General features: G+C 57.7%; 1 protein-coding gene across 1 annotated transcript in view; it reads right to left on the minus strand.

Annotated features, from left to right (window-relative positions):
* Positions 1–1,028: 1,028 nt before the first annotated feature.
* The window catches only part of FIBCD1 (fibrinogen C domain containing 1), a 37,483-nt gene continuing 20,540 nt past the window's right edge, over positions 1,029–17,971 (minus strand). The window contains exons 5-7 of the mRNA XM_075015096.1: positions 7,402–7,498; positions 2,946–3,125; positions 1,029–1,606 (exon numbers count right to left, since the gene is read on the minus strand). Coding sequence (XP_074871197.1) covers positions 1,347–1,606; positions 2,946–3,125; positions 7,402–7,498 — 537 coding nt within the window. The 3' untranslated portion in view covers positions 1,029–1,346. The remainder of the gene's footprint in view (positions 1,607–2,945; positions 3,126–7,401; positions 7,499–17,971) is intronic.

Here is a 17,971-nt window from a genome sequence, read left to right on the forward strand (position 1 = left end):
TGAGCTGGGGCAGTGCCAGCCCTCCTTTCTGTGGGTCCCAGCCAATGCTCCTGGGGTTTGGAAGCCCCAGAGCTGGGTGGGGCAAAGTACCAAGGGACCCACGGGGGGTTTAGCGACAGTGAACCACCGGGGACACTGATGGTGCCGGGAGAGCTGGTGGACGAGGCCTCTTGACTATTTGGGGTCAATTCCATTCCAGGGTGGATCCTCTCAGCTGGAGGGCAGACTTGGGGGACGGCGTTAGCCTTGGTGGTCATCGCAGTGTCTCAGGGTGAGCGGCAGCAGAAGCTGGGTTGGGAATGCAGGGCTCTTCCGCATGGGAGGTGGGATTGCTCGCCAGGGGGCTCAACCCACCGTGGAGCTTTGGAAAGCGAGTGGGGGGTGGAGTTGTGCAGGCTCTACACCGCCCCCTCTCTGGGACCTTCTCCTGCCATTGGCTGAGCCGTGGTGCTGAATTCTGTACATGCCCCTGACACATCACGTCACATCACATCTCACAGGGCTGGAAGGGACCTCTGGAGGTTGAGTCCAGTCCCCTGCCCTCATGGCAGGACCAAGGACCCTCCCCCCCCCACTTTTTTTTTTAAATCTATTTGCCCCAGATCCCTAAATGGCCTCTTCAAAGATTGAACTCACAACCCTGGCATTTAGCAGGCCAATGTCCAAACCACTTAGGATGCCCAGCAGGCCAGACCTCTGGCTGTGCTTGGTGCCCCTTTGAGGAGCCCGGCTTGGTGCAGGGAGTAAACACGGGGTGGTGTTTGCTATGGGGCCAGCTGAGCATAGGGGCTGGGGGCTGGGCCTCTGGGTTCCAGTCCCAGCCCTCCCATGACTATCCACATGGCTCTACTTTTCCATGCCAGCTGCACCCCCTTGGCAAAGCCCGTGGGACCCGACAGCCAGCCGCTCCCGGCTGGGGCTCATCAGCATCCCACAGTCTCCTCACGGCGGGTGGATTCTCTCAACTCCCTCCTGGAGCTTTTCACCTGCTGCCTCGCTGGAGGTGCCCTGCAGTCACGCCAGGCTAGGAGGGCCACAAGCTCCACCTCTCGGCACGCCTGAGCCCAGGGCTATGCTGGCTGGCTGCTGCAGGCTGCAGAGGGAAGAGGGGAAAGGGCCAACCCTATTGCCAGGAGGGGGTGCGTGGCCTTGGAGGTGCTCAGAGCAAGGAGGCTGCAGCAAAACGCTCTCCCCGGACAAGGAGCGCCCATCGGCCCCAGACCTGATGCTGACGGAGGGCCCAGCACGGCGCAGTATCAGCGGGGTCCTTCGGCCTGGCTGCCCCCTGACTCACGGACAAGACAACACTGAGCTGTGGGGGAGGGGTTGGCGGACGGGGGGTGGGGCTAATTCTCCTCTCGGACAGGCCGGATCTTCATCTCCGTGAATTTGAGCGAGTACTGCCAGCCGGTCCAGGAGGACCACTCGACCCCGTCGGCGTAGGAGCTGTGGTGGCCCTTGAGGTACTGCCCGTTGAGGTTGGAGGTGTGGCAGTTGCGGTACCACCAGGCCCCGTGGTAGAAGGCGGCACAGTTGTTCTCCGAATGGTCGTTGTCCAGGTCTTTGGTGGTGAACTTCATGCCGTTGTGCTTCAGGAAGGAGTCGCCTGCGGGGCAGGGGAAGGCAGCCCGTCAGCAAAGCGCCCGGGGGGCCCTGCTCGCTCCCCAGGCCCTGCTGTACGGCCCCCTCCTGCCTGCTTCCCTGGGTTAAGGCACACCGACACGAGCGAGCACCAGTCAGACCTCCGATTTCAGCCACCTGGCTAGAGGGCCCAGGGCCTCCCCCTCGGCCCCAGCCCCAGCTGGCGTTTGCACCAGCGCAGGGAGCAGCTCCGCTGCAAAGAGCACTTGGAGTGACTTTGCCTCTCCGCGCTTGGGGTCTGTCCTGGAGACAGGCCTTGGGGGACAGGATGTGAGAGAAGAGGGCAGAGCAGACCCAGGGATAACAAGCTGTGCAAACTCCCCTTGCTGCTCCAGGGCTGCCAACACCTCAGGGCCAAGCTCGTCTCCTTTCTAGCTCCCAAGTGCTTTGTTGATGCACCTTGCACCTGACCCACTGCTACCCCACCCTGCTACCCCAGCCCTCCTGTGGCTGGTACCAGCTTGTGCTCCCTGGGGCAATAGTGTGATGCCATTGCAAAAAGAACCAAACATGATTCTGGGATGTATTAACAGGAGTGTTGTGAGCAAGACATGTCATTCTTCTGCTCCGCTTTGTGTTGATTAGGCCTCAATTGTGTCCTGTTCTGGACCCCACATTTGAGGAAAGATGAGGAGAAATTGGAGAGGGTCCAGAGGAGAGCAACTAGAATGATTTAAAGCTCTAGAAAATATGGCCTATGAGAGAAGATTAAAGGAACTGGGTTTGTTTAGTTTGGCTGAGAGGGGACAAGTCAACTTTCAAGTACCTAAAAGGGTGTTACAAGGAGGGATAAAGATGATTCTCCTTGGCCTCTGAAAATAGGACAAGAAGCAATGGGCTTAAATTGCAGCAAGAGAGGTTAAGGTTGGATATTAAAAAAAAATTCCTACCTGTCAGTGTGGTCAAATGCTGGAATAAATTGCTGGGGATGTAGCAGAATCCCCCTCGTGGGCGATATTGAAGAAGAGGTGAGCTAAGTATCTAACAGGGATGATCTAGACAGTGCTTGGACATGCTGTGAGGCCAGGGGACTGGACTCTATGACCTCTTGAGGTCCGTTCCAGTTCTAGTGCTCTATGATTCTAGGAGTATGGACTTAATGGCTACGTTCGGGGCTCACCTGAGGCAACAGGCCGTACTCAAGCACTGCTGGGCTCCGTGCAGGGGCAGATCTGGCTGCAGATGGCTCATACAGCCCCACGGAAACGAAGCTTCATTTTCCCCTTCCCACCCCATTCTCCCCAGGCAGTCTGCTCCGGGCAGCGAGGGGTCCGGGGAGCCACCCGTCAGCAGCACAGACCGACCTGCCGTTCCGGAGTAGTCAGCAATGGTGACTGGGTAGCCATCCTCTTCCGGGTCCACGGAGAAGAGCCCCACAGCAAAGGCACCGTACTGGGCGAAGGCTGTGCTGTTGTCGAAGTCCTCCAGGTCAATGCGCAGCTCGTAGCTGGCCTGCGTGGTCAAGGTGTGGATCCGTGCCAGGCCTGCGGGGGCAAAGCAGGAGAGTCGATCGTGGCACAGCACACGGTGGAAGCACCGGCTCTGAAGGTGGGGCTCTGTGTCAGCCATCACCCCGCCTGGCGTCTCCGCACTTAAGGAGACCCCTCCTGAAAGGAGTGTGAGGAGAAGGACTATGGGGGAGGTGAATAAAGTGACCATTTATCCTGTTTTTACCAGGACAGTCCGTTACTTTTGTCATGAATGAGTGCAGGGAAGGGGGTTAATCTTCCTGAGGTAAACTAAATCCCAGGTGAGCCAATGGGAATGAAGTAGCTTTGTTTAAACTGAGAATAATTGCAGCTTCGGGGGCTTTTTGTTTTTCCTCTGCAGATGGCAGGGAGAAAGACCCCGAGGGAAATGTCTCCAGGCAATTGGAATGAAAAATCAGAAATATCCCGACCATCACAAAATCAGCCCCAGAGGTGTAAGTACAAGGGAAATGTACAGTTAGATGCGCTCAGGTTATGTTTTATTTTAAATTTGGTTGGACTTCTCTGCTCTGTATTCACTTGTGTGCTGTTGTTTGACTTGATGTTTTCCCCAGTAACTTTTAAGTTAAATCCCAGAGAAATATCGTTCTCTGTGTGCAACCCATGATTTACTCTCCTCTTGCTCTGTGAGTAAATCTCTGTTTTTAACCAACTAATCTGATCCCTGTGCCCTAAGAAGAGTCTGTGCCTTAGGCCAAATAGTCAGCTACTGAATTACAGATTTTGGTGTCTGAGCTCTCTCTCTGGAGGGAGGGTTAACAGCTTGGGGTGTCCCTAGGAAGATAACCCCCCGGTGTATCTTCTTGGGTTATGGGGCTTTTTATCATACCAGGGCGGGGGGTGGTGGCGGCATCCTACTTTCCAGTGTCCAAGGAATCTGTGACCTTGGGGAGTTTTGAAGCAAAGCCTGTGTATAGGCAAGGTGTCTCCGGTCTCTGTGGGTCCCACTTTCTGCACTCAAAGTGTGGAGTGGGGAAGGAGTCCCTGAGAGGTGGCCAGACTTAAGGAGACTCCTCCTGAAAGGGCATGAGGAAGAGGACTGGGTGGGGGATGAGTAGGACCTGTTTTTACCAGGACAGTCCCTTATTAAAGCTGTCTCAAGGCATCCCAACCTTTTAAAGAAAATAGGCAAATTGCTCTGTATTTTGCAGGGCTCCTGTTCCCTGGCACCCTGTGCTTTGGGGTGGTGGCCTCTCCTGCGACGGAGCTCCTCTCCTGGGGGGGTGCCCCATACCCAGAGCTCTGCACCATGTAGCAGCAGCTCCTACTGCAGGGGAGCTCCTCTGTGGGGCAACTGTCCTGTTCCCCGGCACCCCACGGTGGCTGCTCCTGCTGCCGGTGATCTCCACAATGGAGTGTCTGCCTCATTCTCTGGTGCCCTACACTTAGGGGAGGCAGCTCCTGCTGCCAGGGAGCCCCTCCACGGGAGCTGAGTTCTACAGGCCAGGTTAGTGACCCACCTCAGCCAAAGCAATTCCCCTGGGCCCTACGGCAGGCAGTGAAGGATGGGAAGGGGAAAGGGGGCTGCACATCAGCCCAGGCTCTTCGGGACCCCTGCAAAGAGCTCTGCAGCCCGTTTGCTCAGCTACTGAGAAAGAGGGTATTTAATTAAGTGCGTTGGGAGTGGTCAGTAGCAACAAGTGACACTTCCGAAGGGAGTCTGGGTCTTTCAATTCTCGGCTTGTGCTCCAGGACTCACAGCCATGCTCCCCACTGTGCAGGGCCTCGCCCGGGGGGCAGCAAACTTTCCAAGGCAGCACGCTGACATTTCACCTTTCGGACCTCTGCGTACAGTCCGAGTGCCGGTGATACTTTTAAAGTCACTAATAATCCTACTTACAACGGTTTCGTTCATAAATGAAGGTGCAGAGCTTTGCCATTGAGGGAGTGGTTGGGAGCATTAACTGGTCGTTTGTTAATCCACAGGCAGCATGGCTTTGATCCAGCTCCCGGCTGCGTGGCGGAGGGAGTCGTGGGGGCTGAGCTCCTGCTGAAAATCAGCTCGCCTGCCGCCCAAAGCCTGGGCTGACACGCCCTGATCTAGAAACTCCTGGTAAGTTGCATGCACCCACCGCACTCGGGTGGGGACAGGATGCTTTCATACTATGCAACCAGGGCCTGTCCGGGATGGAGCGCTCAGCTGGGGACCGTGCCCAGGCACTGGGGTTTGGAGGAGCCTCCCGGGAGGTTGCCTGGCCATCCCAAGGAGCTGTGATCTTTTGAAGATTTCACTCCTACAAGGGGGGGAGCATGGGAGGGACGGTCTTTAAAGCCAAACTGCAGCGGCCGTTAGCAGGAGCTGGTTTTAAAACATCAAACAATTGCAACTGTTTTGGGAGACGTCTCCTCCGACGGTCGGCCGATGGCGATGGTACCTCCCCGCCCCGGGCTGTTTGCAGAGGAAGGCCTGGTGCCTTCTCTCCACAGCTGATGTGTTGCCCATTGGCTGGTTTGCTGCTGATTCCGTCTCCCATCAACTTGCCCTGCCTGCCCCTCTCCCCCCAGCCAGCAGCCCCCACCACAGCCCTTCACTGAGCAGTGGTATTAACCCCCAGGCTGCCTTCTACACACGCCCCCTCCCCTTGGGGGTGCCAGAGTCATGAGGCAATTCGAAGCAGGCTAATGAGGCACTAATATGCATATTCAGTGTCTCATTAACATAATAGTGGCCATGCTAATTTCAAAGTGCAGCCTTCGAATCGCAGATTGACAGCGCCCCACTTCGACGTTCCCTGACTCCAGTCTAGTTGGGGAATGTCGAAGTGGGGCGCTTATTTCAAAGCTGCCCCCCTTTACAGTGTCACTGCAATTTGAAGTCTGCACTTCGAAATGTGTGCAGCTGCTATTACGCTAATGAGGCACCAAATACGCACGTTAGCGTCTCATTAGCCTGCTTTGCATTGCCTCATTACCCTGCCCCCTCTGACAGGAGGTGGCACATGTAGAAGCAGCCCCAGACACATGCAGAACAAAGAGCAACCGTCTCACATCACAGAGGGAGAGGGGCAGGCTGGCTGTTAGGAAAAACTGTTTCCCCAGGAGGGTGGTGAAGCACTGGAATGCGTTACCTGGCGAGGTGGTGGAATCTCCATCCCTAGAGGTTTTTAAGTCCTGGCTTGACAAAGCCCTGGCTGGGAGGATTTAGTTGGGCTTGGTCCTGCTGTGGGCTGGACTCGATGACCTCGTGAGGTCCCTTCCAGCCCCTGGATTCTATGATTCTAAGCGCCTTTACCAGGCACACAAGCGCATTAATTAGCTGTGGAATGCCTGGGCCCCCTGTGCTGCACTGACACCAGGACGTCTGGGTACCCCAGAGGCTGGGCAGCTTGCCTTGCCGTTAACACAGACTGCAGGGTCCAGCTCTCCCCGCCCCTCGGAAAGCCAAATAACCCCAGAGACCTCTGCTGGGCTCGTCTCCTTCCTCCTGCGCCCCCACAGCTGCTGCACTGCTGCCCAGCTGTGCACCAGGCAGAGTGGGTGAAACCCCCGACAATTCCCTTACCGCCTGGCCCCTGCTTGCTGGCTGTGAGCTCCCTGGGGGGGTGGGAGGGCAGCCATTTGACAGAGCTCTCAGGATGTGGGGGGAGGTGCTGCCTCCAAGGTATGGCTCTTCTTGTCTCTGCTGGGCCATAACCCAGTCTGCGAGCAATACCCCCACGGGCCGCGCTCTGCCCTGCCCTGAGGTAATGCCCAGACTTTGAGCGTTACCTCAGGGATGGATTGGCCCCTGATGTGTTTTTAAGCCAGCCTTCTGTGTTGGAGTCTGGACTGCAGGACCGTGTCCCAGGCCCTGTACTGCTCATGGGGATTCTCCTTTAGTTCAAGAGGCCAGCGGCCTGTGCTTGCTGAGCAGAAAGCTCTGGGTTTTGCCCCTGCTGAGTGGATTAGTGACAGCCCCACTGTGCTGGTGCAAGGTATCAAGTACCTCACACAGCTGCCCCGCCGTCGTTTCTAGGAAGAGAAGTGGGCTCCTATTAGCCACAATACACCCACGACGGCTGTCTCTGGATTGGGCCCAGGCCCCCACTGACGCCAGGAGGAACTCTCGGTCCCCTTCCCCATTGCTCTCCAGCACTGTGGGGCCCAGCAGGTCCAGCCCCATGTGCAGCCTCCTTTCCCTTCCCTAGCTGCTGATTTGAGACATTAAAGGACTTTTCTGGCCTTCCCCTAGCTCGTGTACCAGGCATGAGAAAAGCAAGCTGCCCGCGTCCACCAAAGGGACTTGCAAAGGAGACACCCTAGTTTGGCTGGCCCCCCTGACATGGCTTACCTAGCCAGTGCTCTCCCGTCAGCTTCCCGAAGCCATCCCGGTATGCCTCCCAGCCACGGAAAAAGTTCACCGAGCCGTCCTCTCGCCGCTGGAAAACCTGGGGAAACGAGACACAGCCGGCGGTGGGGTTAGGGGCAGGGCGCCAGGCTCCCAGAGGCTGTTTGGAAGCTTGGCAATGGAAGGGAGGGTACAGAAGCCAGCCCTTACTTGGGGGGGCCATTTGGGGTGGGGCTGGCCCTGGGCACAGCAGCAGGAATGTGACAGCTCTGATCCTGTCCTCCTTCCCCTCCCGATCCAGGCGTCCTGCTGCCTTCTCCCCTTCCCATAGCATGGCTCTCTGCAGAGCTGCCTCACTCCAGGAGTGCTTCATCAGGCCTGGATGCAAAGCAAACCCCCTGGCGGGAGGTCATCGGCACCTGCCTCCTAGGGCTGGGGCAATCAGCTCAGAGCAAAGCACTTGCTTGAGCTCTTGCCCAGAACACCAGCGTTCACTGGCGTCTGAAAACCCCGGGTTAATGGCAGTAAAAACAGGTCCTTTGGCCTGCACGATGATGCCACCGACACGTGGGTGTGCAACACAACAGCCCATGCCCATTGCTGTGTGACTGCACCATCGGGGGTGTGCTGTTACTTGTATCAGTTGACTGGGCCGAGATCCAGGTCCCCCAAGCTAGAGGCTGGACACACGCACAATAGACGGACCCCGTCCTGAAAATTCTTGTGCGCTCAGCAAACAGGACCACCAAAGATGGAGCAAAGAACAAATGTTGTTCTCATATTACAGGGGGTGGAACTGGGACACTGAGAGTTCAAGTGAGTTGCCCAAGGTCCTGCAGCAAGTCTGTGGCACAGCCAGGAACTGAAGCCCCATCTCCTGAGCAGAGCCCTAGCCTTCAACCATGGGGCCAGGTGAGTCCGTCAGAGCTGCTTTAGTTTACTCCCCTAATTGGAGTCCTGGAAAACCCAACTGTTAAGCCTTCATCACCTCCAAGGTCTCAGCCTTATGTTCGGTAGCCGCCTCGGGAGCAGGAGTCCCACTAAAGGATTGATTCCAACGAAACTAGCCTGGGAATTCACCCTCCTGTGCGTGTGCTAAGCAGGTTTCAGCAGGTTACCGATGGGCACTTATCCACCGGCCAGCGCAGATGAACAGTTTGCAGTCTGTGGTGTCTTCCCCACTACCTACTGCATTACCCCTCCTCCTGTGATATTTGAGTGCGTGGGCTTTTCAGTTTGCAACCACATTTGGACTAGCTGAGATCCTTACACAGCTCCAGGTATCCCAGCGTCTGAGTATCTCCCGGTCCCGAATACATTCATACCCACAACCTTCTGGGAGATGCCAAAGTGCTGATCATCCCTGCTCTGTTGGTGGGCAAATTGAGGCGACCTGCACCGCCTGGCAGGAAGTCAGTGGCAAAGCCGGGAATTGAATCCGGGTCTCCCAAGGGCCAGGCTACAGCCCTAACCACTGAGTGTCCCTTATCTCTTTCTGAATGAGTTGTGGACCTGTTGTCAGGTGACTGGGCAGCTGTGAGTCCAGGCAGGAGCAATGGTTTATCAGTCGGAAGGGACACGCTGGTCGTGGTCTGGCCAAACAGCCCAGCTTGGCTCACACCAATGCTGCCCAGTAACACTTCGGTGCTGAGAATTAGGAAGAACAGACAGCAGCAGAAGCTGCCCGTCCAGTCACCCTCTCTGAGTCAGGACCGTGAGCTGAGGTGGTCTCTTTTGCTATGGGCCCTGCAGAACTGGGGTCAGACGGTCCCAAGATGCTCTAACATAAAAGCTGCTTCCTGCTCTGGCTGGCTCAGGCGCCTGTGATCAAAGGGCGGTGAGACTTTGGTCCCTCATGTTATCAATATACTGTCCCTTTGTACTTTATCATTGGATTTAAGACTCCTCTCTTGACAGAGATGCAGAAAATGCTGCCTCTTGTCTGACCTCTGCATTTAATTAAGCCTCTGGCCCCTGATGAATTCTATTCAGCATGGCCAGTTCAGTCTGCCTGGAGGAGAACCAAAGGAGGCCTGACTTCCAGAGCAGCTGAGTGCCCACAGCAGCTGAGGTCAACAGGAGCAGTGGGCTCTCAGCTTTTCTGGAAATCTGCCTTGCTTCAGTGAGGTCTGGATCCTGGGATTCACTTTCTGGCTGATCTCAGGCAACACAGTGAAATGCTGTGTGTGTCCCACTCTCCTGTCAAGGTGAGGAGTGCAGGAACTGAGCAGGGGGGACAAAGGGAGCTTCAAGTTGCCTATCTGCTCCTGTAGCCTGGGAATAGCATGGTCCCATATCAGTTGGAGCAGCCCTGGGGCTGCTCCAGCTTAAGCTTTGCTTCATGGGACTTCCTACCGCTGTGTGCTCTGGCTTCCTCCTGCTTCCTTCCCAAGGCCTGTGCTTTCTGAGGTGCTGGAAGCAGGGCTAGGACAGAGTTTGCGCCAGTAGTCAAACACCAGCGAGCAGAAGGGCCCTTTACTGAGGGGGGTGTTCCCATCAAGGGGCAATGGTGAGCTGGTCTCTACTCTCCCTAAACACAGCAAAGGGCTAGATACCAGGGAGGGGAGCAGTTATCGGAGCGCAGCACCTGTGTGGACAGAAGAACAAATGGATGTGAACAGGCCATCCACAAGTCTGGGTGTGAAATTAAGCAAAGGCTTCTAACTCTTGGAGGAGTGAGGTCCTGGAACAGCCTCCCAAGAGCAGCAGCAGGGCCCAAAGCCCCTTCCTGGCTGCAGGACAGAAGTGGGTGAGGTTACAGAGCGGGCAGGCTGATTGAACTGCTCAGACTGGCAGGTGGTTAACTGATCTGTGACTGCCCACAGCAAATGCCTGGAACAGCCGGCCGTGGGACACGAGGTGGGGAGGGCGCTGGGCTGGTACAGAGAATTCGTTCCCCTGTGTCTGGCTGGTGGGTCTTGCCCATGTGCTCATGATGTTGCTCTATTGGCGGTCAGGAAGGAAATGTCCCCTGGGTCAGAGTGATACAGGCCTTGGGGTGGGGGTCTCCTTCCTCTGCAGCCAGGACCGGGGTCACTTGTTGGTTTACGCCAGTGTAAAAGGTGGAGTCCCTGTAACTTGAAGCCTTTTGGCCATGATCTGATGACTTCAGTTGCTCGGCCAGAGGCTAGGGGGCCATTACAGGGGGGCTGGGTAAAGTTCTGTGGCCTGTGATGTGCAGAGAGCTCAGACATGTTCATGGTGCCTAGAGCCTCTGAGTTTAGAGCTTCTGCATCTCACGAATGGGGCTACTACTGCCCCTCCTTATGGGGTGGGTTGAGATCCAGGACCACGTATTGCATTGCATTGCATTGACCACCTTTGGAGGTCACAGGGCTGGGAGTCCGGCCCTTGGACTGTGCCTGATTGGGTTGATGCTGGGCATTTCTGCCACTAGGTGCGCCCCCGGCTCCTGTCTACACCTGGCAGGGCTCATCCCTGGCAGATGGGTAACTTCCTGCCCGCTGATCTGGCTGTGTTTATGGCAGTGGTGATATGGCACCGACATGCATTGCGCTTCATGGGCTTCTCCAGCCAGGCCCTGCACGCGAGTGTTTGGCCAAGATCTGCAGGCCCGACTTAAGGGTGGCATGTGGCAGGCAGGGGAGAGGCGGCCAGTGCTCCCTCTGATCCATGCTGTACTTACCTTCTAGAATTAGAGCCTTAATTTTTATCCGTGTGTTCAGCACTTGAGAAGCTGCAGTAAAGCCCTTTTAAATGGCTTTCGTTGGACTCAGCTGATGGGAGAAGGCAGCTTGCCTGGAAAGGGGCCCAAAGCTGATTTCCAGGGGGTATGTCGGCTCTGGCTGGCTGCCGTGATCCTGTGCATGGAGGGAGGGAGCTGGGCTGGAGCAGCCATGAGGTTCCCCCTTAATCTGCTTTGACCTTAGCTTGTAACTAGGCCAATTCCCTGCGTGCTGCTCAGGGTGGTGTGAGGGGCCCGTCTTCACCAGCTCAGGGCCCTGGGAGGGCTTGGTGGTGAGTGACAGGCTTTGGCAGCTTAGCAGCACGCAGAGCTCTCTCGAGCAACATCCTGGCGGGGGGGTGGGGCACGAACCTCCCTGATCCTCAGGAATCCTGAGCAGGGTTCCCTGCTCTGTGGGGGGTGGCAGGTGCTGTTGCCTAGTGGTCAGAGCCAGGGACTAGACGCAGGAACTCCCGAGACTGAGGAGGGAGATGACAGATGTCTGTAAAATCATGCCTGGCCTGGGGAAAGCGAATAAGGAAAAGTTATTTACTTGTTCCCAAAACAAAAGAACAAGGGAATCACCAAATGAAATGAATGGGCAGCAGGTTTGAAACCAATGAAAGGAAGATTGTCTTCACACAGCACACGGTCGGCCTGTGGAACTCCCTGCCGGAGGAGGCTGTGAAGACTGGGACTTTAACGGGGTTCAGAAAAGAACGGGATAAATTCGTGGAGGTTCGGTGCGTCGATGGCTGGTAGCCAGGGTGGGCCGGGGTGGTGTCCCTGGCCTCTCTTTGCCAGAGGTTGGAAATGGATGGCAGGAGGGGGATCGCTGTGGTGATTGCCGGTTCTGTTCACTCCCTCGGGGGCCCCTGGCATTGGCCACTGGCACTTTGATCTGACCCAGTGTGGCCGATCCTATGAGTTCTGCTGTGGAAGAGAGCAGGAGGCACGGCTGGTTGGAGCCGGGGACAGGGCAGCAGGAGTCCGGATTCTATTTCTGAGCCAGGAGGGAGTTTCTAAGGCTGGGAGGAAGGGAAAGGGAATCGGGAGTCTGCTCCGGCTTTGGCCGTTGGCCGTGTTCCCACTCAGTGCCTCAGTTCCCCCGTGCACTGAGGTTCTTTGAGGCCGGGGCTACTTGAGTGCAGCGTATTAGTGCACGGCCCTGCCTGTGCTCAGGTCCGGGTCTCAGGGCGGCGATGTGCAGGGCAGGGGGCGTGGCCCCGAACAGCGTGTGGCTGGCTGCTGTACCCGCCAGGACTGAGGAGTCCGGTGTCTGAGTTCAGGAGCTGAGCCGCCCACTCCGCCTCACCTGGCAAGGACAGGGGCCAACTCCCGCTGCAGCCGAGCCATAGCAGGGGCTGGGAGAGCGGTGAACGTGTAGCTGGGGAGAAGGAGGACCAGCCTGGTGGGGTATATGGTTACTCAGTTGCCCCAGCTCTCTCCAGCCTGCTGCAGGCAGGCAGCAAAGAGGCGGTGCAGGGTGGGGGAGCGCGGTCCTTGCTGTAGGTTCAGCAGCTCCATTGCTGCGCGTCTCCTCATAAAATATGGATCTCCCCCTCTTCAGCCAAAAGGACGTGTCCCCCTTCCCGCTGAAGTCAGAGCTGAAATATTTATCTTCCCTGGTTACCGGTGCCCTCACTGCCTGCGTCGCTCGCCTGCAGTTGTCACTGCTGAGTTACTGGTGCGTAAAGTACCATCTCCAGGGGCTGCAGTGGGGCCTGGGCTGAGGGCCGCGAGCTAAATAAACCGCCGTGCCTCAAGCGGGTGGCAGGGCAGCAACGCCAGCTCACCCCCCGGTGCGGGGGTCTCCCTCTCCAGCCGAACCATGTGGCCTGCAGTGCACGACCGTGGGGAGGGGGTTAAAAGTCAGGGGCTGGGCCCTGCGCTCCCTGGGTCAGGCGGGCGCTGCGACAGTGCGCTAGAAGGGGACGTGAAGAGGAGTCCCGGAGCACCACTCCAGGCGCTTCCAAGACTCCGACACCAGCCTGCCTTTGTTTGCCCTGGGGTACAGAACAATTCCGAGGTGCAGGATCTCCTCTGAGGCCCTTGCCCTACAGGAGACCTGACGCTGAGAATTTGCAAAGACGTGGAAGGCAGGAAGTAAGCAGCAGCCTGGTTTTCCGAAGGCCTGCGTGGGTACCCCCTCTTCGTCGCCCAGTTGTTACTCCGCTGAATGGCAAGAGGTGTTAATCAAAGGACATGCCCAGGCTGCAGACTTTGGGTCAGTCTGGCCTGTCCCCTGCCCTGATGTCCTTGAGCTGTGCTGACGAGCAGGCCTGGGCTAGGGCCTCGGAGGAATCTCATTTCTTTGCTGGCTGGTCTTTGCTGTCTCTGAAGCTCCCATGTGACCCGGGGCTTAGCTCAGCAGCTCTCCAGTAAAATTGGTTCAGCTCCCCTCCGCCCACCTGCATGCAAATCTCCCCACATGTCAAAAGGAAGAGCTTTCTGAAAATCAATCCCAGGCTCCAGGACGCCAAGGGATGCCTATAACTTTACTGCAGCCTCCGTGACTCAGCCCCCCCCAAGGGCCCAACACCCCCCACCACTTCCAGCTGAGCCTCATACCTCTTTCCTCCCTGAGTCACAGCAATGCACAAAGTTCAGTAACCTTCAGCGACCAAGTAGGGATAGACTCCCAGAGGGGGAAAATGAGGCAGAGCAGGAAAGTGCCTTGCAGCCAAGACCACCCAGCACATTACTGGCAGAGCCAAGTGTAGAGAACCCTGGAGTCCTGGTTCCCAGGCCCTTGCTGTAACCACTAGACAAAGCTTCCTCCCCACAGTGGTGAATGCTGGTCTCCTCCCACTCCGCTGGCACTGGTCATGGTAGGTCCTGATCCTGCCATGCTTGGGATTTTAATTGCAGGACTGGGGCCTTCCTGCTCCCCTGAGCAGAGCTTGTTCTGTTGGAGCCGTTCCCCTTGCAGAATGGCTGTTCAGGGTGCGCTGTCCCTGGGCTGTGCCTCTGGTTGCGGCTGGCCCAGGGCAGGGCTGTGCAGTCTTACCTCTCCCTTGGCACAGACTGGCTCAGCCCCGTTCCACTGACAGTGATGGCTTTGGGGACGGTGTTGGCGAATCCAACCCAGGAGGCAGCTGCTCCCTCAAAGCTGGCAGCCAGATTCCAGGGTGCACAGTGCTCCTCAGAGAATCCCCCTCAATCCTTACATGTCTTCCCAAGCCACCTTGCTCCATGGTGGGGAGGGTCAAGGGGTTTCCCCTTTCCCTCTCATCCCCCAAGGGGCAGGCTCACTGGCACCTGGTGTTTAATGGAACAGCCCTGCCTCAGCCACGGGCCCTGCCAAACCCCAGCTATGCCTGTCTGACCCCCCAAGCTGGGCACTGCGGGTGTGGCTGGCAGGGAGCCCCTGCAGAGCTCAGCACAGAGGGGGGCAGGTTGGGTGCTAACTCCTCTTGAAACGCTGCCCCCCAGCAGCCCCTGGGATCCATCCTGACCATGAGGTTGGGGATTATCTGTCCGGGCACCGTGGTTGGGTTAATAGGTGACAAGGGCAGGACGCCTGGGTTCCCTTCCCAGCTGTGGGAGGGTGGGTGAGCCCCTTGGCCTGGTTCCCACAGCTGCAGAGCACCTGTAGCTCCCCTCACTCCATGTGGGGTTGTGTGTCTCGGCACCTCCACCTGCTCTGTGCCTCGGTTTCACCCTCTCTTACAGAGTCGGGCCCCTCCCCTGTGAGCTGCACGAAGCGCCAAAGCTGATGGCCACCGTATGGCCCAGGCTCCCAGAGGAACCAGACGCTGCCGCACATACGGCAAAGCACATTGGTCTCTTCACAGCAGAGCGGCTAAGTCCTTCCCCTCCCCCCGGCTGAAAGCTGCTTACAGCCGTCAGTCAGCTGGCGGGGGCTTATTTCCATTAGCACTCTGCTGGAGAGACATTTCACAGCCTGGCTCCAAGGGGCTGGCTCCCCAGGCAAGTGAGACTCAACATTAAGAGACACGGCCCAGGCTCGGCTCATTCTTCCACCTCCCTGGGCCAAGCCGGGGCAGTCCCAGCTGCATCCTCCACTCAGCGCTTTTCTGAGGCGGAGCTCCTGGCCCAGACGCCTCTCCTGGCTTGCCTTAAGCTTGCCCAGAGTAATGCATCTTCTTGGGCAGATGCCACTTTACACCTGGGGATGCCCTGGCTGTCCTCACAGCCTGGGTGAGGCGGCGCTCGGGGAAGGCCAGGCCAGGATTTACAGGCCCCACCAGGACAAGCTCAGGCTGCAGACTGTTGTGGTGTCTCCCCTACTGGCCTCTCCTCACCTCACTGCCAGGCACGAGGGCGGCCTTGCCTCACCCGGCTGAGACTCCCTGCCCTCCCCTCAAGTGCCCTTTCCAAGGTCCCTCCCTGCTGGCTCCATGTCACTGGCAGCTGAACGCCCTTGGGATTAGGTGGCTTTGGTGTCACAAGCCATAAAGACAATAAGACAGCGTATGGGAGGAGGAGAGTGTTCAGCAGCCAACGCAGAGCCCGCTGTGCCGTGGGGTGGCCAGGAGCCTGCATTAGTCGGATCACTGCCTCCAGGGGGCTGGCTTGCAGCAAATCTGGGCCCTGTCCGTGAATCAGCCAGGCCACCCCAGCCCCGGCGCCTACCAACACACAGAGTGCAGGGGCCGGGTGAATGGGGAACCCTTGGCCCCATATCTCAGTGTTCCCCCGGGGGAAATGTATTGGTGTTATGCTGGCTCACATGCATAATCTGAGCAGTAGAGTGAGGTCAGTAAGTTTCACCCTGTAGAAAAGCCTTAGCGTGTTTAGGTCAGGGGAGATTGACGTCCGCTCTGGGCTGTGGGGTTGGCCCCCTCAAGGAGATGGGGAGTGTGGGACCAGCTTCGGGCAGTGTCACAGGCCGCGTGAGGTGTCAGGGAAGGCAGGGCCCACTTGGGAAGGGGGTAGAGCCCCTCACTGTGACAGGGAAGATGGGCCAGCTTTGGCCACCAGGCCTGGTCTCCTCGGCACACCAGAGAGCAGGCCCAGCTCTGGGCAGTGATGACACTGCACGGGGTGAGTTTTGAAGGCAAGGTGAGTAGAACTAGGAGAGACGGAGAACAGCTGAGTCCTAGGGCCAGACCTTCTCTGTGCTCCTCTTCCAGAGAAGGGATAAGCAGCCTAGGAGTCTCCCACAGGTGCTTATTGACCGGTGCCGGGTTTGGGCTGAGGCAGAGTGGATCTGATGGAGGGAGAGAGGCTGTTCGCACTCAGCCGTCGCAGGCTCTTGCAATGGGCTCTGTTGCAAATTTCTCCTTGTGCTTTATGGAATCCAGGCCTCGGCTCCATCGATCGGAAGGACGGAGCCACATCCAATCAGATTCCTCGCCAGCTCCTGCTGTGAGTGGGGCCTACCCTGCCCCATGCTTTTGCCTGAGGCCGGCAGTGTTTAGCTGTGCGTCCCTTCTCCCAGGCTGCTCTCCACCCCACACCAGGTCGCTGCCTCCCACCCACGCCTCTCCTGCCTGCACGCCCTCGGAGAGCCCCAGAACAGTCAGCGAGGGGTTCTGGATCCCCCTCGCCGCAAGCCAGCTGCGGGCACAGCACGAGTGCTCAGAAGTGCACGTCCTTCTGTCTCTCCTCATTTCAGCTTCCCTCTCCCATCCCTCCAGGTCAGTCATTTCCCTTCTTACACTGCCTGGCCAGCCTCTGCACCCATTCCTCTGTCAGCCAGCGTGTGCCTGGCCCTGCCACGCTGAGCACTGAGGAGAAGGAACCATTCAAGCCTCTTTACTGTGTCTTGGCAGATCGTCCTGCGTGCTGAGCACGGCAGAGTCCCCACAGGCAGGCGAATCGTCATGGCCACCTCACCACCGGGCAAACAAGACACGGAGAAGGGAAGATGCTCGGCCAGCAGGGGAAGGGAACCCTGGAGCCGTTCCCCCATCACTTGGCCTGCGTCTGCTCTTCTCCTGCTGCCGTCCTTTCAGCTGATTTCTCTCTCTGGGTTGCACCTCTGTCCCACCTGCGCTATACAAGGGGCTGTGCACGCCTAGAAAGGCTATACCTTCACTGCACTCAAAGACCTGTGGCTGGCCCAGGCCAGCTGGCTCAGACTCGCAGGGCTCAAGCTAAGGGGCTGTTGAGTTCCCATGTACACTTCTCCAGGACCTGTTGAGGTGAGAAGGTCCCAGAGCTCGGGCCACAGTTGGAGTTGGAACAGCCACACCACGCCATGAGCCCAAGCCTGCTGGCATGGGCCAGCTGTGGGTGTCTAGCTGCTGTACCCTGCCCCAAAGAGCTTACAACCGGCGAAGACAAGCCCAGTGCAAGCTGGCAGGAAATATGGCCCCTTCTTTCACTCAGGTAAGCAAAGGTACAGCGGGATGATGTGACTTTCCCAAGGCCCAGAAGCATTTTGCTACGGAGGTGGAATTTGAACCCAGATCTCATGAGTTAGAACAGCTGGAGAGAGATCATCATCAGTGCCTGTTGGTGTCTGCTGCCTCTCTCACTATTTCCTTCCAGGACAGAGTTAGGTTGGAGGTTGTCTTTGGCCTGATGGAGGGCAGGAGATACAAGGAGGCCTGGGCTGTCCTACCGTGATGTCCAACCCTACTGGGCACGTGGGGTAGAGATGGATCTGGCCAGGCTGCCCACCTTCACCAAGCCCTACCCTCCCCCAGTGGGAGCAGAGGAACTCTGACAGGCCATTGGCATAAAGCTGAACCAGAGCGACCCCCATCCCCAGTCAGCGCCATCTGTCTACCTCTGCCTGCGTGCTGGTGGTGGGTCACCCATTCACCAGCAGCACAGGGAACCTCCTTCTCCGTTCCCCTCTGAGCACCGCCCTGGGCATGTCTTCTGCGCCCTTGCTCCCACCTTGCCATGCGAGGAAGTCAGGGGCTGCTTCTCAGCCAGTCGAGCTGGGCTTTACCAAGTGCTGTTCCCCGT

The sequence above is a fragment of the Carettochelys insculpta genome, chromosome 21 (genome assembly GCF_033958435.1).
Source record: "Carettochelys insculpta isolate YL-2023 chromosome 21, ASM3395843v1, whole genome shotgun sequence".
Classification (NCBI taxonomy): domain Eukaryota; kingdom Metazoa; phylum Chordata; order Testudines; family Carettochelyidae; genus Carettochelys; species Carettochelys insculpta.